The 20,936-nt window shown below is 41.1% G+C and overlaps 2 protein-coding genes across 9 annotated transcripts in view; one reads left to right on the top strand and one right to left on the bottom strand.

The window, feature by feature from the left end:
• Positions 1-6,841, bottom strand: part of LOC114606728 (uncharacterized) — a 49,662-nt gene extending 42,821 nt beyond the window's left edge. The window contains exons 1-2 of one of the 7 annotated variants that reach the window (XM_028749243.2): positions 6,625-6,841; positions 253-327 (exon numbers count right to left, since the gene is read on the bottom strand). In XM_028749243.2, the coding sequence (XP_028605076.2) occupies positions 253-255 (3 nt within the window). In that variant the 5' untranslated portion in view covers positions 256-327; positions 6,625-6,841. Of the gene's footprint in view, positions 1-252; positions 331-6,175; positions 6,511-6,624 lie in introns of those variants that run through there. The other 6 variants (XM_028749244.2, XM_077936193.1, XM_077936192.1 and 3 more) reach the window with 6 other exon arrangements.
• A 189-nt stretch (positions 6,842-7,030) lies between these two features.
• On the top strand, positions 7,031-19,873 carry RIOK2 (RIO kinase 2). Of its 2 annotated transcripts, none has more exons than XM_028749247.2 (10): positions 7,031-7,231; positions 7,907-8,045; positions 8,782-8,898; positions 9,049-9,224; positions 10,352-10,440; positions 14,399-14,590; positions 14,855-14,947; positions 15,923-16,459; positions 17,393-17,489; positions 19,641-19,873. In XM_028749247.2, exons 1-10 carry the CDS (start codon positions 7,166-7,168, stop codon positions 19,800-19,802), a joined length of 1,668 nt encoding a protein of 555 aa, XP_028605080.2. In that variant the 5' UTR covers positions 7,031-7,165; the 3' UTR covers positions 19,803-19,873. The 2 variants fall into 2 exon arrangements, with proteins under 2 accessions (XP_028605080.2, XP_028605088.2); XM_028749255.2 differs by lacking the exon at positions 7,031-7,231 and adding an exon at positions 7,292-7,425.
• The last annotated feature ends 1,063 nt before the right edge of the window (positions 19,874-20,936 follow it).

The raw sequence follows: 20,936 nt of genomic DNA on the forward strand, positions 1-20,936 counted from the left end.
CTCAGGATCCCTTCCAACTCTACAAGGTACCATACGCCAACACTATCCAAACCTGCAAAGTATGGCCCGACATTCAGGGTGTGTTCTAATTGGCTTCAGATTGTGGTTTGGCCAGAGTGAAACAGATGATGCTCTCGATTTCAAATGCAAAGGTAAGCCAAGGATGATGGTCTGATGCTCCCACTCACTAGCAGAGAGAAGTGAAGGGAGAGCAACCTGTGCATTCAAGGTAAGCTAGCAACCTTCACTTACCATGACATGTGACTGCAGCCAAAACCAGTTCACTTTGGATGTCAAAGAGAGGCAGCCTCAGAACCAGGCCTACCACTGCTGGCATAAAGAAAAGGAGAACATGTTGTCTCTGCAGTCAACACAATAACAGAAAATTGCAGCGGCAACATAATTCATCAGCAGTTTCCCTCTCCTGCTGTCCAGCTGTGAAATGTGATTGTACCTATCTCAGTTTTTTTATTATCCTTAAATGGAGCTGGCAGTAGCTAAGGCGGGTTGCATTCCAAAACATTTAGAGGGCACCATCTTGGCAAAGGCTGTTCTGGACAATACACAAGTAACTGTGGTTCCTAATCACAAAGCCCTTACTGCTAAGCAGAAATTATTTTATTGTAGGACCTTAAAACACAGAGGGTCAAATAATGCAATATGCACTTTTTGCTTTGTTGAAACCATAAGGAAAAGTTACATGAACACAGAAATTTGTGTATAATATACTGTATCACATCAAGAATAATCTGCATGATTTCTCACACATAGGTTTAATCTGTGCTGTTTCTTGCCCTGTCATGTTCACATCCAGGTGAAGCCAATGGCACACCCAGCAATAGGACCAGGACATGCGGCATGGCCCCAATCCCAGGTAACTGAGTGAAGGGGGCTTAGAGGGCACCATCTTTATGGTGTCTGAACATGGATAAACCAACTATTTTTTGAAGCAACACACTTTCAGACCTGGGGTCCCTAATAAATTCTAGCTTCTCATTCCAGGTTTTGCTTTGTTTTTTGAAAGCAGCATAGCATTACAGCATTTCGTATCTTTCTGTCATTGACACTGCATTTAATATATTTTCTCTATCTGCATACAGAAGTCAGACAGGATTTCTTAGGTTATGCTTTTCTCATCCTTCAGTAGAATCTTAAAGAGTGAAGTGCTGCCCTCTAGAGGAATATTTTGCAAGGGAAAATTGTGTACCGTAACTTTCTCAGCTCCTTTCTTTTTACTGTAACAGAGAATTCCAAAATACTTTACAGTATTTATTATTTATTATTTATTTTTAAATATACTTCTTAATATAATAAAATTTCTGAGCAGCTTAAGATAAAAGTGTAACAACAAAAACGCAAACAACATTCAATATGTCTTATGTTTTACTGCGGTTTTCTAATTTGATGGACGCCACCCAGAGTGGATGGGGTAAGCTAGTCAGATGGGTGTGGTACAAAAATTAGTAGTAGTAGTAGTAGCAGTAGTAGTAGTAACCTAAGAATCTTACCCATTTCTCCACAGAACCAGAAGACTGGTTGGACAGATTTAATAACCATTTATATATTTGCCCCATAAGACCTCGAGATTCTATCACTTATCATCAATTCAAAGAGGTATTAGAGCTTAATTTGCCATAATTTCCAATCAATGACAAAAGCACATGCCCAAATTATAAATACTGGAAAACTGGCAATCAAGTCACCTCTTCAAAAATATATCAAATGGTATCCAATACTTTCTATCACTAATGGAAGAAATCCAGAGTAGAGAAGGGAGAGAGGCAGTTTACAGCAATTTTTCTAGACATAAATTCTATTAATTATATCAGCATACTTTTGATCATGGTTCAGGAAATTTTCCTACTACAATTTTTGCCATCTGGTATCACATTAGTTGGCTAAGGGTTTTCTGACATGTTGACAAACCATCTGACTTTGATAACGCAATATATTTCCTGTACAAAAATAAGGTATACTGTATATTGTGCACTGGGGAAGTTACGCAAAGTTAATTACCACTTCACCTATGAAATGAGTTTTAAGCCACTCACACAGACTGCAGATGCTCAGCACCTTAGGTTGGTTTTTTTAAAAAAGTCTCATGTGAGGCAAAGCAGGGTAGCAGCCCTCTGGCAGTGATTGTGCCACAGGTTCAATGCCTTCTAGCAGGCCACATGAGACATCAACACAGAAATGTTATTCAGTGGCCTGAGTCCAAGATGTTTAAATGTGCCCTTACTGGCTGAACTGCGGATATATCTGTTCACAGTACTTTAATAAAATAAATTCATTACCTTGCATATTTAGATTTTTATTGACAGCTGTACACTAATGATTGAAATGTTTATTCTCAGTAAGCTAAATGAAAAGATAACTATACTATGAATAAAATTTGCCTAGGTTCACATAACCAGATTGTCAAAACACTCAAGTTTTAGTGTGATTAAATATCAAGCTGACTAAATATTTCTAAACCAGTAGAAACTGATTTATATCAGTTATGGATGCCACTTTCAATAACAAGGTTATAAATCATCTTTGGTGTTCATGCCAAGTTTTGCAGCTTACATAAGTCTAGGCTACAGTCCTTGGCATCTGTATCCATTCAACTCAGAAAAAAATGCTACTGTTCCACTGGAGCCTAGCAACTTGCTATACTTACTAAAAAGTAAGAATTTATAATAAGATGGAAAGCTGTAAGTCAACAGAAGCCTGATTATGGAACAATTAATCTATCTTGTCTTCTCTGGACTAATTATCATATACATTTAGTACTAACTATGCATTTTAAATATGAAAATGTTTTTATCTGCATTTCATGGGTAGACCAGGAAGTAGTTCCTGGCCCAACCTGTGTAAAAACTGCTACCTAATTTGTTGACAAAGAACTGTCATTCTAGTGTAGACCAGTGGTGCATCAAGCTCAGCCTTCTCAGCCATCCAAATCATAGGACAATCATAGAATTGTAGAGTTGGAAGAGGTCCTGAGGATCATCTAGTCCAGCCCCCTGCAATGCAGAAACACGTAGCTGTCCCTTACAGGGATCGAACTTGCAACCTTGGTGTTATTAGCACCATGCTCCAATCTACAACCACAGAGCCTAGGACTTGCCGATCAGAAGGTCGGTGGTTTGAATCCCCGCGACAGGGTGAGCTCCCGTTGCTCGGTCCCAGCTCCTGCCAACCTAGCAGTTCGAAAGCATGTCAAAGTGCAAGTAGATAAATAGGTACCGCTCTGGCGGGAAGGTAAACGGCGTTTCTGTGCGCTGCTCTGGTTTGCCAAAAGCGGCTTAGTCATGCTGGCCACATGACCCGGAAGCTGTACGCCGGCTCCCTCGGCCAATAAAGCGAGATGAGCGCCACAACCCCACAGTCGGCCACGACTGGACCTAATGGTCAGGGGTCCCTTTACCTTTACCAATCTATAAACATAAAATACGAGTCTACTGGATCAAGCCAATGGCTTACCTAGTCCAGCATCCTGTTCTCACAGTGGCCAACCAGATGCCTGTGTGAAGCCTGGAAGCTGTACATGAACAAAACAGCATTTTGCCCCATTTACAATTTCCAGCAACTGGTATTTAGAAGCAGAATAGCAGTGGAGGTAGAACATAGCCATCGTAGCTAGTAGCTTGTCCTCCATGAATTAGTGTAAACCTCTTTTACAGGCATCAAAGTTTGTGGTCATTACTACCTCCTACATAAGTGAGTTCCATTAACTATAGAGGCAACTCCTGATTTAGGCATGTCTGAAATGCGCAACTACACTGAACCCAGAAGTAGCCCTAAAACATCATAAAGATGTCACGAAAAGGAATGGATCAGGGCGGAGCAGGCGTACATGCTCCGTTGACGTATATGGGGCTCTGAAATAGAACCCCCGTGAAAAACAAGGATTGTCTTACACTCTATGAAGAAATACTTTACAGTGATACCTCGGTTTACAAACTTAATCTGTTCTGGAGGTCCATTCTTAAACCGAGGCGAACGCTTTCCCTACTGAGGCCTCCCGCCACCGGTGTTCGGCTTCTGTTCATCTTCCAGGGCAAAATTAGCTAACCAGAATATCTACTTCCCGTTTTGCGAATTTGTTGTCCAAATCATTCATTAACAGGACTGTTGGTAGACCGAGGTACCACTGTATTTTATCTCCATCTCCTTGAGCATTTTGCTTGCCCTTTTCTGAACCTTTCCCGATATCTACAATATTGAGGTGTGGCAACCAGAATTATACATATTATTTCAAATGTGGTCACAGCATAGATTTGTATAGTCACATTATGATACTGTCAGTTTTATTTTCATTTTTGTTTTTACAAGAATAGAAAACAGTATGGTAAAGTGCATCTTGTCTGTTATTGGAATCATGCCATTCTTTTAAATAGCTTCCAAAGTGTGTTTCAGTGTTATATTTTTCTGAATTAAGGTTATGTACACAATTCATGTTACTGCCCAACACCTGCAAGTTATATTTAACACACAAACCTATTTTGAGGATTTTATTAAATAACAAGGCAAAAGCAGTTCTCATTTCAATGCTAGAAAATACAAAAAATATTGGCTCAACATATTAGACAGCTGAGCCAGAAAAAACAGCTCTAAGTTGACCTACTGTAGCACCAGAAAAAATGCATTTACACAGTGCCCAAAACCACTGAATTGATCAAACTACTTTCTATATTTCACCAATCAAATAGAAACTGCATTGCCAAATATACCTTCAACAGTATTTTAAAATAGGAATATAAATGCAAGCCTCAGTTCTTTATTAATGCATTTTATTTCTCATTTTTTATTAAAAGAGCTTTATCCCACTCTTCAATATTTCTCTTTCCAAAATGAGTGGCTAGAATACTGGACTTGAATACAAATCACCCTCAGCCACAAAGCTCACTGGATGAACTTGAACCAGCCAAGCCATATTATCCTAACCTAGGACAATGATGCAACTAGAATTGTAACGCAGCCTCACCATAGATTTGGTGCGGCTGCATTTGGAATGGTGTGTACCATCTAGTAACATCACCTCAGAAAGTATATCGTGAAGTTGGAAAAGGTTCAGAAAACTGCAACCAAAACAATCCAGATTCTATCTCCTGCATCTCCAGGTAAAACTGGAAAAGACTCCTGCCTAAAACCCTGCCAAGCTGGAAGAACAACGGGTATAAGGCTGCTATCTATGTTCTTAAAAGTGTGTGTTCTACCACTGAACTATAGTCCTTGAGAAGCAAGTTTTAGTATTGCCAGTGGAACCACAAACCTGCTCCCCCTTTCCATTTTTTGTGACGAGAAAGCAGGAGTATCAACTGAGAAATATGGGCATCAAGATACACAGTTCAAACAGAATGCAGACTAGTGCAAACCTTGCATTGTTGGTGTGACAGAAGCAACTTTGAACAGCAGCCACTTTCTCTGGGGGACCACATTCTACAAAATCTACCTTCTGCAATATAATAATCTTCTCCTACGTAGCACAAAAGCGCTCAGGATGCACAACCCCAGGCCACTGGGTCTATTCTCTGGAAGGAACTATAGCTGTGCCAAGCAAACCAGTTGAATTGTTTATTTTTGAGCTTGAATGAAGCACTCCTATCATTTGCACTTGCTGCCCTATTTTCAACTTACCAGTTAGTAAGCCCAATTGAACTTAAAAGGACTTATATCTGGCACAGCAAGTTTAACTCTGCACTGGAAGCCAGCAGGGAGTATCTAGGAATTAAAAGTGAGTTAACTTTATAAATTGGGTTTTCACTTTTATTCTAATGAAAATATTATATGAATACACACACCATTATATAGCCTACAACAGGTTCCCGAACAACTCAGATTTATTTGTCATGTTCATTTGGCTCCTCTTAGCCTTGATGCTTAACAACGAACAACAGCCATAATTTGAGTGTGTGCTGGGTGCTACATGTCATGGGGGGGGGGCTACCTTTTTCATTAAAAAGAAAAGATTTTTTTTACTGAAATTTTCTCAAACAATACATAACAAACAAAACATACATAGCAAATCTTGACTGTGACCTTTGTTTGGGGGAAGGGGAAGCAAACCAAGGACAAAAACAGCTAAGATGCAAATATCACCATACGGAAGCTAAAGGGGGCCTCCCTTCCTACTGAGTTTAGAACTCCATCCATACCTGACTTGCTTCAGAAATTCAAGAAAACCCACCAGAGAGAATGCTTCTCTTCACATGCTGCTGCCTCTGTTTGGCACCACAGAGATGAGGGGAGGCACCCCCTGATCTCTGCCATTGGCCAGGAAACCTAGGGCCCAGGGAGGCTGCATTCACTGTCGGGGGAAAAGGTCGGGGTATAAATAGAGAGATGATAATTCCCTGCATCTGAGGAAGAACCTGACAGAAAGGAGGGAGTCCTATCTAACCCTGTCTGTTGCCAGTGAAGGTGGAGCTTGCTCCCCATTCCTTTTCCTTTTTATATCGTGCTTATTAGATTGTGAGCCCATGCGCAGGGGCTGGACTGCCTCTTGACACGTGTCCATCGTTCAGACGGACTGAAGGATGGCGGGTAAAGTCACAGCTTTTGCGTCACTGAAAGCTACGCCGCCTCCTGCTCCACCGACTCCTGGCAAGAAGCAAAACACTCTCCCACGAACGCTACCTTGGCCGCGGCCCGAGGCAAAGGGACGGGGCGCTCGCCTCGCGAAGCCATGGCTCTCTCAACGAAAGAGGCCACCGCCAACAAGCCCTCTCCTCAGCCCGTTCCTCCCGCGCGACGCGTTTCCTAGGCAACGGGTCCTGCCAGGTACATACAAGCATTCACGGTGTATTTAAAGGGGGGCAGAACTCGGGAAGTTTGAGGTGCCCGCGTACTTATATTGCAGAACTTCGAATTATAAACATCGTACAGCGGTCACGATGCGGGAAAAGAAGACGCGATTAGCATCTACATAGCTGCAAGGACCTGAGAGAGAAAGAATGAGAGCGAGAGACCACGCCCACACTTAACTCCGCCCTGATGGCAGGAGGCGGTTTCCGTGCGTCTTTCTGCGCGTGCGCAACAGCCGACGGAGACTACGTGTGTGCGTAAGCGGAACAACGAGGAGAAAAGCTACGGGCCAACTCACATGCTGGTTGGGTCCAGAGCGTGGCTGGGACCTTCCATTCAAGGCGGGGGGGGGGGTGTTTAGGCGGACGAAACCATGGGGAAGCTGAACGTCGTTTTGCTTCGCTATCTTTCCCGAGAACACTTCAGAGTACTAACTGCGGTAAGGATCACTTGGCGATCGGTTCCCGGGAATCATAAGAGAGGCCTGGACCAGGGCTTGGCCCCTGGTGGCCAAAAACAGGTTGAGGCCGGGTCTGGGTGGTAGAGATCTGGGAAATCATGGCTTCCGCGGGTGTCTGCAAACCTCATGTGCGCTTCTGAAAGCACGCAAATTGACATTAACCTTCAACATGGGTGAGTTTGTCCATCAAGCAACAAAGATAAGGAAATGTTATGTAAATTTAAAAAATAAGACGATCAATTATTTTGCTGAATATTCTGCTTTAACTGTAGTTTTTCATCCAAGTAGTTTCCTCTCTTCCAATACCTTTTGCAAGCCCACTTTATTATTTTGTTTTCTGTGGTCTTTCTACAGAATTGCTCCCACTTGAATCTGCCTGAATCTTAAAATCATCATATGAGACCCTTCTCTGCATCTAATTGAAGAAAGACATGGGGTGGCCTTTAGATGTCAAACTTTTTATAACTGCATATATGTCTTCATGTTTGAAAGCTCCATATTAACACCTGTTCTGTGAGGGCATGAGCCAGTATTTAAAAGTATTAAATGCAAGCACCAGGAAGGAGGCTATATGTTCAAAAACAGGAGGCATGTGTAGGAAACTATGCTTATCAAAATAAAGAGTATTTATCATGCTATGTTTTGCTGTTTCAGGTGGAAATGGGCATGAAGAACCATGAAATAGTCCCTGCCAGCTTGATTGCCTCCATTGCTAGTCTCAAACATGGGGGATGTAACAAAATTTTGAGAGAATTAGCAAAGCACAGGCTCTTGGCTTATGAACGAACTAAAAGTGAGTATAAATGGGGTGCCTGCCCACATTGTTGTTTCAGTGCATTTTTTATGAATGCCGCCATTGGTTGATAGCCAACACTGCACAAGTGAAATTCCCCTTCCTCTCATCCCACTGTGCCCCCTCGTAAACATACGGCAAATAGTTCTCCAACACTCCCAAGCACATGTAGTGGGAAGGAGAGATCCCGTTGCATGGGCAGAAATTGTTCTACCTGCAGACAGGAACCACTGGCTATCACCTGTTGAAAACTAGAGGAAACCAGCAATATTTGGTTGCCAACCGAGGTGCCTTAAATAAGTTGTTTCAACTCATACCCATATTTAATTACATGTTGTTGCTCTGAATATAGAATTCCCCTTGCCTGAACAATATGGATCACAGGGATTGTTGGGGGGAAAGTTCTCTTTGGAGAGCCAGTGTGGTGTAGTGGTTAAGAACGGTAGACTCGTAATCTGGGGAACCGGGTTCGTGTCTCAGCTCCTCCACATGCAGCTGCTGGGTGAGCCTCACTCACCTCGCAGAGTGTTTGTTGTGGGGGAGGAAGGGAAAGGAGAATGTTAGCCGCTTTGAGACTCCTTCAGGTAGTGATAAAGCGGGATATCAAATCCAAACTCTTCTTCTTCTCTTTGGAGGACTGCTGACTTTGCTTGAGTATTTTTTGGTGTTTTAAAAGACACACTGCATAATCATGATAAGCACAGTGTGATGTGATGCACTTATTTTACTTCTGCAGCTGTCCAAGGTTATCGATTAACTAATGGAGGATATGATTACTTAGCCTTGAAAACTCTTTCTTCTCGACAAGTTATCTGCTCTGTTGGAAACCAGATGGGCGTTGGAAAAGAATCAGGTATTTTCAAGCTTTGTGATTGGGGGACAGGGTCATGAAATGTAGCAGATATATCAAAAATGTAGGCAAGTTCCAAAGTGTAAATTTTGAATGTGTTAAAGGCTAATTTTTTTATCATGCTTCTAAGTGGACTGAATCTTTGTTTTAAAGATATTTATATTGTTGCAAATGAAGAAGAGCAGCAACTTGCGTTGAAGCTGCATAGACTTGGGAGGACATCCTTTCGGAATTTAAAAAACAAGCGTGATTACCACAAGCACAGAAACAAGATGTCCTGGCTATACCTTTCGTGTCTTGCTGCAATGAAGGAATTTGCCTACATGAAGGTACTGTTGGTTGTTTTCCCTCTGGTTCTCCTAAATATGGGCCCATCGTAACTAGGTTTCATCCAGAAGTTACAGAATGGTCTACACCGGTTTCCTCTAACTTTATTCTCACCTGTCAAGACGATGGGCATGACCCATTTTTAACTGATTACTACTTCCACATGTCCCCATCCAATTTCTAAGATTATCCATGGGCTCTTTTTAACGCCTGTACCATCTCTGAAGCAGCAGCTAGCCCAGTGGCAACTCAATATGTGTTGGCCGTGAAAAAGGTGAATTCTGTAATAAGGGTTACCAGAAAAAGCCGTGAAAATTAAAACTGGCACCATTCTTCATTGTCTGTACATAAGTCTATATTGCAACTACAATTGGGGATCCTGTGCCTAGTTCTGATAATCTCCACATCATGTCTGAGCAGGTATTTTGAACCTAGATCTTCTCAATCCTAGTCTGTTTAGGTGGTTTTAAAGGGGGTAGACATGGAAGATAAAGCTATCAGTGACTATTAGTCATATAGCTAAGTGGAACCTCCAAGTTTTAAGTGGAACATTCTGAAGGGGTAAGAGAAAGGGAGAGTTGTTGCCTTCATGGTCTGCTTGTGATTCTTCAAAGCATTTGCTCAGTCACTGAATACTGTGGTACCTCGGGTTAAGTACTTAATTCGTTCCGGAGGTCCGTTCTTAACCTGAAACTGTTCTTAACCTGAAGCACCTCTTTAGCTAATGGGGCCTCCTGCTGCTGCCGCGCCGCCGGAGCACGGTTTCTGTTCTTATCCTGAAGCAAAGTTCTTAACCCGAAGTACTATTTCTGGGTTAGCGGAGTCTGTAACCCGAAACGTCTGTAACCTGAAGCGTCTGTAACCCGAGGTACTGAACTTTAGTCGGATCCTTCAGGCCTCTTATGTCCATATCACATTCTTACAATATGATTGATTTTATTTTATTTTATTGTTATCTGGTGTGCGTTTCTCTTATATGAAGCTTATTTCATTTGTGCCATAAACTAGTACTCAGCATTAAAACTCCGAGTGAGTACATTAACACACTGGAATATTAATATGTACTTAACTCAAATAGAAGGACATGCACTGATTTTAAAAAATACCTTTTTTTCCTTCTTTTGGCCAGGCTTTGCATGATAGAAAATTTCCTGTTCCAAAACCATATGACTACAATAGACACGCAGTCGTAATGGAACTTGTCAATGGTTACCCTTTGTAAGTATGAAGGTATTTTCTCAGGGGTGCTTCTGTTCAATATGATTTATAGATTGCTAGTAGTAGATGTTTGGACAAAGCAGCAGCAGTGTAATAGTAACTTTCTTAGGTATCAAAGTTAAGAAAACCCCTGTAGGAAAGACCTTAGACATCACTGCAGGCTGGGATTGACAGTACTGTAATTGGTTTTCGTTAAAAGCCATTGGTCTGACTTTGTACATGACAGGGCCTTATTTATATTTTTGATAACTGGGAAGCAAGCTGTACCTGTATATTTCCCTTGACTTCCATTTCTTAAATAATGAAACTAAGAATTACCAAAATCTAAACAGTGTTGAAATTGCTGATTACTTGGAAATATTCACTAGAGCCCTACATTTCATACTAAAGCATGCAGAAGAGACAGTTCCTTAAGAAAGCATGTAATTATTTCCATAAACCCTGGATGATTAAGGAAAGCAGAAAAGATTGGTTTAAAGGGGTCTTCTAGGCGAACTCTTTTGGCCATATAAAGCAACATGTGTTAGAAGTAATTTCCTTTTTAAAATAAATGGAGCTCTTTCCCCGTTGAGCAAAATAATATCAAAGAAATTCTGACCTCAGCATGGTATTACTTTTTTCTTCTCCCTCTCTCTCCACACCCCCCCTCCAACCCCAGGCTGGGTATTTTAAAAAACAGGTCTTCCAACACATCTGTCAGTAACATCAACATAATTCTTTGTAATGGTAGATCATGCCTTCAAATTGATTGATTAATTGGAATGTCTAAAACTTTAAATAAACCTCTGCCCATAGCCTTGCAATCTACAAAAATGGATGTGGTTGGTATGTCTGTTCTACACATTTAGATGTTGGCACAGCAAGTCAGAAATGTACGGTTGTAAGAACACAGAAGCGCCCTGCTCAAAGGCCCACCTAGTCGATCATCCTGTTCTTACACTGACCAGTCAGGTGCCTATGAAATGTTTGCGCTAGCTATCTTATTTTTTTTTGAATTTTATTGCATAGTGCATATTTTTATAATAACTAGTATTATTACAACAACAACAACAAATCTTTATTACGGTCATAGACCAGCATCTAGTATTATTACTGAGACAATAAATTATAATACCACTGGTTTTAAATTGTCTTTTGGATTATTATTTTTTAAACAATACAAATCACTAAAGTTTGCCCACTAATGTGCTGACTGCGTGTATTTGCACAGCTAAAGGCATTTGTGTCCAATCTGACCTTCATTTGTCTTCCTGGATCAAAACTAAATTGGCTGCAGCTGAAAAACAAGGTCACATTATAAATGTGATATGGTAAGGCATCTGAAATGAGCTGCCTAATCAAAAATGAATCTATTTCAAAACTTGAATTAATTAAACATGAATTAAAAAGGAGCATTCCTTTTGAAGTATTCAGCAGTTCTTGTACTAAATCTTAAAGATTATATAGGAAAGGTATTGCAAAATAGACAAAGGAAGACTTGATAGCATAAAAGGAGACTTTTGTTACCTGTGAGCCATGATCATCCAAAGTCATCAGCTGAAGAAACTGCTTTGTTAGGTGAAAATCCAGGGTTGGATCCGGACTTGTTTTTGATGGAACTCCACAAACTGGAGGGGGACATTTTTCAATTCCCTCTGCAGTCCCCTTGTCCCCTGCCCCAAATCTGTTTCAGAGGGCTGGGGACCTTCCTGAATAGTACATGGCACAGGGGCTGCAGAAAGAAACAGGATAACTAAAAATGGTCTCTCCTCTCTTCTCTCCTTTGTCAATGGGAACGAAAGCTTCCACTGGATTGGAGCAAATGGAAGGAGCCCCTCTCTACAGAGGAAGATGTCTATGAGTCCAACCCATAATTGTTGACTTTCCCAAACTTTTTATTCCCGGAGGCCAATCAGTAATTACGTTACTGTGGAGTCAGCTCCTCCCACCCCCAACAGAGATGTGATTAAGGTCAATACGTGTAAAACAGAATGAGCACAGGAGATGCATCTTTAACACACATTGTGTGATGCAGTGAGGAGGAAGGTGTGGGGAACTCTCTTTTCACAACTGCCTTATTTGTTGCAGCCCATGCTGCACACTTGTGCCTTAAGGTGTGTTTGTGTTACTCATTCTCTGAGAGATTCAAACATGTCTTATTTCCAGCAAAGGAGTGTGCTGGGAAAATGTGAGAAATGTTTACAAGTAGCTTGTGTCATTGCTGAGAAGTGATGGTGCATGATAATTATTCCATGTGATGACCACACATTTTTCTTTTTCTTTTTTAAATAAATTTTTATTAATTTACATCCAAAAAAACAAAAACAAAAAACATATTAGTTTCACATCAAATTTTTCACAACTTATTCCTTTTCAGGACTTCCTTCAGCTTTTCCGCAAATCATCCATAGTTATTATTTAAATTACGCATTTCTTAAACTTATATTGACATTATTTATATTTTTCTTTCTATTCCCTTTAGACAATATTTCTTAATATTTCACAGTGCTTCGTTAAATCCCTTTAACGTTATCTGTCCCTCACTTATATGTTCCAGATATTCCACAAATTTCCCCCAGTCCTCGATGAACTTTTGGTCTCTTAAATATCTAATCTTCCCTGTCAATTTGTCCAGCTCCGCATAGTCTAACAGCTTCATTCTCCATTCTTCCACAGTCGGTATTTCCTGTTGTTTCCATTTCTTTCTTTTTTTTATTTTATTTTTTATAAAAAAAATTTATTGCGTTTCTTTCCATAATTTTGTACATTCCAGACACATACAGTAGATACAAGAAACAATTTTTTCTTTTTTAACAAAAAAAAAACAACACACAAAAAAAAACATCCCTATTTGGACTTCCCCACCCCTTCCGGATCTGCGTTCTTTAAATTGACAATGTCAGCAATTTGTTACCTTATTTCATACCTCACTGTAACTTTCAATTGTTATGTATCCAAATTCAATGTATTGTATCTCAGTTTTAATGCCTTTAAAATAAACATAACATATTCGATTCAATTTGTCTCCTTTTCTCTTTTATCACTTGTTTTACCATTTACTTAATCATAGTTGCTAAAGCATAACATTTCCTGATCGTGCACTATCTTAAGATTCATACAGTTTGTAATATTTTTGCAAATAGTCTTTAAATTTTTTCCAGTCCCCCTCAATTGTTTCTTCATCCAAATCTCGGATTCTGCCGGTCAGTTCAGCTATCTCCATGTAGTCCATCAACTGCGTCTGCCATTCCTCCAGCGTGGGCAAATCTTGTGTCTTCCAACTCTTTGCGATGAGTATTCTTGCTGCTGTGCTAGCGTACATAAACAAAGTTCTGTCCTTCTTTAGCATTTTCTGGTCCACCATACCCAGCAGGAAGGCCTCTGGTTTCTTGGCCTGTTGTTTCCATTTCTGAGCCAGTAACAGTCTTGCTGCTGTTACTGCATATTGAAAAAAAATTACAGTCCTTTCTTTTTATCTCGTTTCCTAATATTCCTAACAGAAAGACTTCTGGTTTCTTTATAAATGTATATTTTAAAATCTTCTTCAATTCATTATATATCTTTTCCCAGAAGTCTTTCACTTTCTTACATTCCCACCACATATGATAAAAAGTACCCTCTTTATCTTTACACTTCCAACACTTCTTACATGTCTTATACATGATGACCACACATTTTTCAGGCATGCTGTGTAAATCAGTGAAATCAACAAATAATACCCCCCATGTAACCCTAATACACCTCTTCTACATAAAAGTGCAATTTTGTGGCGCCTTTCATCTAGCTTTCCAGATGGCCAGCTACTGAGTAGGTTTTGTGAGTAAATTTTCAGCCGAATTAGACTTTGATCTCTCTTATGCAAATTCAGTGGACTACCCAATGTATCACACTGGCATAATATTATTGGTTTTTCCCTCCTAGTTGAGGCATCCATTTGATCATACCCATAATATTCTGGTGGCTTTGTTTTATCACGTAGATGTCAAGTCCATCATCTTGAAGACCCTGCCTCTCTGTATAGTGAGCTAATGGAATTAATCGTGAAACTTGCCAACCACGGATTGATCCATGGTGATTTCAATGAGTTCAATCTCATGTTGGATAGTGAAGATCGAGTCACAATGATTGATTTCCCGCAGATGGTGTCAACATCTCACCCAAATGCTGAATGGTATGTGATGAGCAGCCTCTGTGTATTATCAAGGTGTGGCCATTTGATGACATTGAGCAGGTTTGTGGGGTCCTGGTAAGCCTGGCTTAGCATGTCGTGCAAACCAGACTGTTGACTGGAGAAGATGTTTTACGAATTCCAGAACAGAGCTCAAACACGTGAAAAGTGGAATTGATGCTTGAGTAATGAAGAACCGATGGTAGTGGGGTGTTTGTAAATTGAACGCACCTTTTTAAAGTAACCTGTGAAACTTCTTTTGTTCAGGTACTTTGACAGAGATGTGAAATGCATTCGTGACTTCTTTATGAAACGTTTCAGCTATGAAAGTGAACTCTATCCAACTTTCAAGGACGTAAGGTAAGTTTGTGGGCATGTTTAGAAACCAAGAGTTCTTTTGCACCTCAAATTCTACCTCTACACCTGTGTTTCCCAAACTTGGGTATCCAGCTGCTTTCGGACTACAGTTCCCATCATCCCTGACCACTGACGGCAGTTGTAGTCCCAATACAACTGGAGACCCCAGTTTGGGAAACGCTGCTCTTCACAATGCATTCAGATTGTTCCCAGAGAGGCATTTGTCCTCATGGAAGTTAAGCCTGAACCGAGGCTCCGTGGATAGAAACACAAGTTTACAGCCATGATTTCTGCAACTATCACAGTAACATGCATTAACTATTTCTATTTGAGGGCCTGAGTCACGCATTACAATTCTCATCCGAACGTGTCTCTGGAGAAAGTAGAAGTAAAGTCACTTTAGTGCCAGATACAGATCAGATAAACTATTGGTTTATGCATCTGTCTTATGCTAAATATATATGTCATTTTCTGATTGTCGCTTAAGCTGTATGGCAGAGAGGCAATTGTTTTGCATCATGTGCTGTTTGATAATCGTGAAAGGATGGATGCGTTTCAATCCACTGAACTACCATCTTTTTTCATATTTATTCTTCAATATCTTATTCTTCAATAAAGACTCTTCTAGATCTGGAGGATGTCTTCCACTGTTCCTCGTTCCAGTCATTATTTAATCCCTTTCAGTATCTGATCCTCCTCTTCCCTCCTTTTTAAAAAAGAGCTGAATTTATTTGCAACAGACAGCTAGTCTTTTTATTGGATTACAGCTGCTTCAGAATCGCACCTTAGGATTCCAGTTCTTCTACGGGGGCAGGGGGGGCATTTTTTTGTCAAAGTATATCACATCAGGGTGTGCTTCAGTGTATGGGTATAAAATCACAAGTCCAGCATTACTTTGATAACTTTGTTCTAAAAGTGTACTTGCATTAAATGGAGACTCAGTTCATGCTTGACTTTTCTCTTTCCCCGCATTGCCAGGAGGGCATGTTCTCTTGATGTCGAAATTGCAGCCAGCGGTTACACCAAAGAAATGCAGGAAGATGATGAGCTTCTTCACCCAGCCGGCCCTCATGATGAGGGCAATGAAACTGCGTGTTCTCCCGGTGCACAAGGTTCTGAAGGGGCAGAAACACTATGTAGCGGCACAGATCAAAAGACCGAAGGGGACTTCACAGAGGAGGTTGAAGATGCCACCAAAGATTTGGGGCAAAGCAGCGAAGAAGAAAAAGAAGAAGAAGAAGATGATAGCGCAGATGAAAGTGAGCAGAGTTTAGATTTGCGGGAGTTCGCCTGTGCCTTACAACAAGCTGAAGGGCAAATTATTGCTGCTCGAGACAGGGCTAATGCAGGCTGCTCTGTAATTGATTTTTCTGAGGATGAAAAGAAAATTGAAAAATCTACCAAAATTGAAGATCAAACAGGTCAGGGAGAAGAGCCTGCTGACAAGGACTGCGAAGATGAATGCCCTGATCTGGTTGACTTGTCAACATTAAACAGAGAATTCAGGCCTTTCAGGTATGAATTTATATTGATCATTCAGGGTTATTCAGATACTGGGTTTTTTGGTTGATTTTCCTCTTTCCAAAACGGAAGCTCCCCAAGCGTTGAGCATATTTCTTTTCCGAAACTCTCCCATCAGATTCAAAGCAGTGGGTGCGTTTTAAATAGTAACATGTGTAATGACCTTTTTGTTACAATGTAATATTCAGGGACTAATTGAATAGAAATGTTATACATTACTTGATTCATCACTGGCATGTTTTGACCCTCATGGAGAAATTTTAAAATACCAGCTATAATCTGTCGTACATTTTGTACTCGTGTAAACTTGCTCCTACTTGATTTGCTCTGCTAGTGGAAGGAGCACAAATTATTCATTGCATCAGGCCCTGCCTTATTGCTGCTTTCAGATACTGTTCCCTCTTCATCAGTTCTGTTAGCCAGGAAAACCTTCGCTAACAAAATTGCCTAGGCTGAGTAGTTAACCACACTGCCCAGCCTGCATTTTGTTTAATGAAATGAGACTTTTATTGGCTTCTTACATAGAAAACTGAGATTGCAAAAGGAGGCTGACAGGTCCTTGCGCTGCCTTTGTTGGAAGTGAAGTCACTCAAGGCATGGCAGGCTAGGGCAGAGAGTGAGCCTGTGTCAATCTTAGTGCCTGTTTGCAAGCAATAAAGATTCAAGAGCCCCTTTGGGTCAACGATATTCATGCCATATGAAACGAACGTCCTTGAGACTGGAAGGTCTGTTGAACAAACCCATTTTATTCTCACAAGTTTTGTGTAGGTGAATATCCTGGTGGATTGTGTCCATTATCAATATGTGTTTGGGTGAAATAGTTACTGTTTCTAAAAGTAAATATTGCAACTGAATCATCTCAGAAGAGTTGATTGGTAAAAGTTGGATTAAAAATGGCTGACTACAAGCATCTGTTCTGTATTGCAGAAATGAGGAGAGCCTATGTCACATCAATGACCACAGGACAAGAACTACTAGCATGACTTCAGTAGCCAGTATGGGAAGTCGTTCAACAATTCCTCCAGTAAGTCCTACATAAGTAATGAGAAAACTGTGGCCCTCCAGAAATTCATTGGACTGCTGCTCCCATCATCCATGGCCTTGCAGCTTGGGGCTGGTGGAAGTTGTAGTTCAACACCCCCTTCCTAATTTATATAATGTTCTGAGACTTAGAGCTCAGTCCCTCAAAATCTACCCCAGCACGGCTGCTGCTTAGATCATTGGGACATTGCAGGCCAATGGATTATGCCTTCAGTTAACTTGTTATGTCTCTCACTGAGCTAGGACCCTTCTTTCACCTGATACTGATCAGGTGGTTCTTTCTCTGTATTCATAAGTGTAAATGGCTGGGGATTTTTGAAAGCACAATTAGAATTATTCTGAAACTTGCAAAAGTTGTTACCTTCTAGTCAAATCCAGATCCATTGTCGCTCCTGAAAGCCTAAGATAATGAACTGTTGTCATTGTCCCTGAAGGTCATTAGTTTCCGCTGTTAAAGATATTTTTAAAAAATTAAATATTATCTTGCTCCACTTAAAGCATAATGCCAAGGTTCCAGTGCTTCAGCCACTCTTGTGTGTAACCCAGTTTTGAATCACTGCCACCTCCGCTTTCCAAGCAGCTGGTATACTGCATACAATCAAGGGGTGTGGGGAGTTTCCCCAGACACCAAACAGCATATTAGCAGCTTTGGTTGATGCTTCATGTGTATACTCCATAGGTCTTTATTGAGCTGTGGTGGTTTCATTTATCCTAAAGTGCCTCTATGTGGCTTGTATAAGTTACTCAGCACCTTGGGATACTGGGTAGAGAAAGGTTATAGAAAACATGGGGTGTGGAGATTCATATTTCATTATCTTTTTTTAACATAGGCGATCAAGCAATATTTTTATTTGTTAACAGGTTCTAAAAGAGCTTTGCATTTTGAAATAGTTGTAACAGGAGAATTCTGTTGAAACCCCCCCCCCCACTTCATCCAAGCTAAATTAAATTTTGCAATTAGAAATCATGAATATAAACACAAGGGTCCTACGCCTTCATTGGTCAGATTGAATTACCAGCTTATCCGAGGGGGTTGGAGGAATCTGCTTCTTTATTTTCTTGGACACCCACCAGGACACTCCCCCCCCCCCCCCCCAAGACTGAGAGCACTCTGTCTGACAAAGGCACTGCTCTCTTCTTTTTTCATTACCAACTGGGAATAGTATACCAGACCCTAAGAGTACAATCTGAATGGGCCAGTGCATTCCACTCCTGGAGCCCAGCAATCTGCTGACAAAAGGGATGGACTGAAAACAATTCTTTGTCTTCCAAATTCTTTAAATTCCTAGTAAATGGTTGCTGCTAGACTGACCAAAAGGAGGGAAGTATTTCTGCAGAAAGGGGAAAGCAACAACTCAAAAATAATAGAATTCTAATTGCACATAGACACTGTTCTTAAGTCTCATTGAAACAGATCATTTTCCGTACTCAAAAACAGTTTCTTGCACACCTGTGTAAGAGATTTTTTAAAGGAAAGACTGAGACAGAAAGGCAGGTTGGAAAAATGCAGGCAGTGGGGCCTTGAAGCCGCCCAAAGTCCTGCATTCTGATAATTTATGCTCCGTTGGCATAACCACAGCTCTGTAGTCAGCCTAAAGCTTCTATTGATGCATTGAACTCAGGATAGCTCAGTTGGTAGAGTATAAGACTCTTAATTTCAGGGTCGTGGGTTTGAGCTCCACATTGGACAGAAGATTCCTGCATTGCAGGAGTTTGAACTAGATGACCCTCGTGGACCCTTCCAACTCTGATTCTCTGACACATGCAAACGTCCAAGTTAGATCAGTGCAGTTTGTGAGGAATTCATTACTTGTCTCAGCCACAAGGGGGAGTAGTATTCTTCCAAACTAGCTCAAAATTCTCAAGATTCCAAAAATGTTCCGGCTTGCTTTTGCGTGTCTTCCCTCTGTCGTTGCACAATGCGACTGGCCAGTTTTTTTACCCTGCCCAGGTTGTTTAGACTGAGAAACTATTGTTCATTAATTCCAGAAAAGCCGCTGCCTGTTAAAGCTCGTTAAACCGTGCATTTGTTTTGTGCCATGTCGCTCCTTGTATCCAACCTATTTTGAGTTCTCAAAGGGTCACTTGACTTGCAAGCCAGACCTAACGTCTGGGTTTTGAAAATGTCTTGCAGGAGCTGATAAAACAAAAGATCAAGCGCCAGCTGACGAAACAGCAAAAAGCCGCTCTGAGACGGCGGTTGCAGAAAGGAGAAGCAAACGTTTACACAAAACAGCGACGGGAGCACATGCACAACATCAAGTCGAGTTTGGACACGGCCAGCTTCTGGGGCTGACATCCTACAGAAAGATCTTCCTTCTTTCCCCATGCCTTGCAAATCAATGAAAGAGATGGCTTTCTGCTTAACCAACATGTCAAGTTGTGTTCTTTCTCTTGTAGCCTGAGACAAGCCTTCAAGGCCTACTCTGTGGCAGCCCCAAGTTCAGATGTGCCCAGTGAGATTTCTTATGTTTTTTGTTTTGTTTTTTACTTGAGATGGTTCACACTTACTGGAGTGCTTCACTTTGCTTGTTGAGAGCAGGAGGCTCCATCTTGCATGGTGGCCCAGGTCCTGCCTCAGGAGCCAGCTGGCTATGTCACTTGGCCTTCAGGAAGCCCGCTTCTAGAGGACTCCACTCATAATTTACTATGCCGCTTTGTTCAGAAACAGAAGCCAGAAACTTCCACGGGCAATAAAATTCTAAGAGAAAGCAAACTAAGGGCAGCGAACTCCCAGTTTTCAGGTGGCTGGACTGAAAATATAACCCATCTCATACTATGCATATAGACACAAGGCTCCGTGAGTTCAGTTTAGGACACTGCCTCGATTGGGTGCATAGGATTTGTATTGCTGTGATGCCCATGTAAGCCTGCAATCCACCTAAACATGCTTTTCAGATAGTAGGGTCCATTAGACGAGGCGTAAAATGAGCACAAGTTTACAAAACATGGGATCAAACTGCAATAAAGATGATTATAAGGCTAGTGCAAACCTGTGGGCTCAAATCAGACATTATTGGAGCACTCCACAACCCTGTTTAAAGTTACCCTGTTATCTTCACTGTGGCTCAACTGCCTAACTTTGCAACCCCATATATGTTTACTCAGAGGTAAGCCCTATTGAGGTCAGTGGTACTTCCTCCCAGGCAACTGTGTTTAGGATTGCAGCCTTTGCAATAATTAATGTAGCACCGTCAACAGTATCTTCATTTCTAAACTTGAACAAAGGCCCACAAGTTTTTCACGACTAGCAGAGCTTTGAACCTAGAAGCTCTTACTCAATTTCTCTCGGCACTTCCAAGGTTTCATGCGTAAATCCTGCCCAAACTGACAAGTAATAAAAATGACGTTGCACAGACCTGGCTGGCACTCGGATCTCTAAGCAGCTCTGTGCAACTGCTAATAAATTTTGTTCACGTACATTCAACAA

The sequence above is a fragment of the Podarcis muralis genome, chromosome 11 (genome assembly GCF_964188315.1).
Source record: "Podarcis muralis chromosome 11, rPodMur119.hap1.1, whole genome shotgun sequence".
Taxonomy (NCBI): Eukaryota; Metazoa; Chordata; class Lepidosauria; order Squamata; family Lacertidae; genus Podarcis; species Podarcis muralis.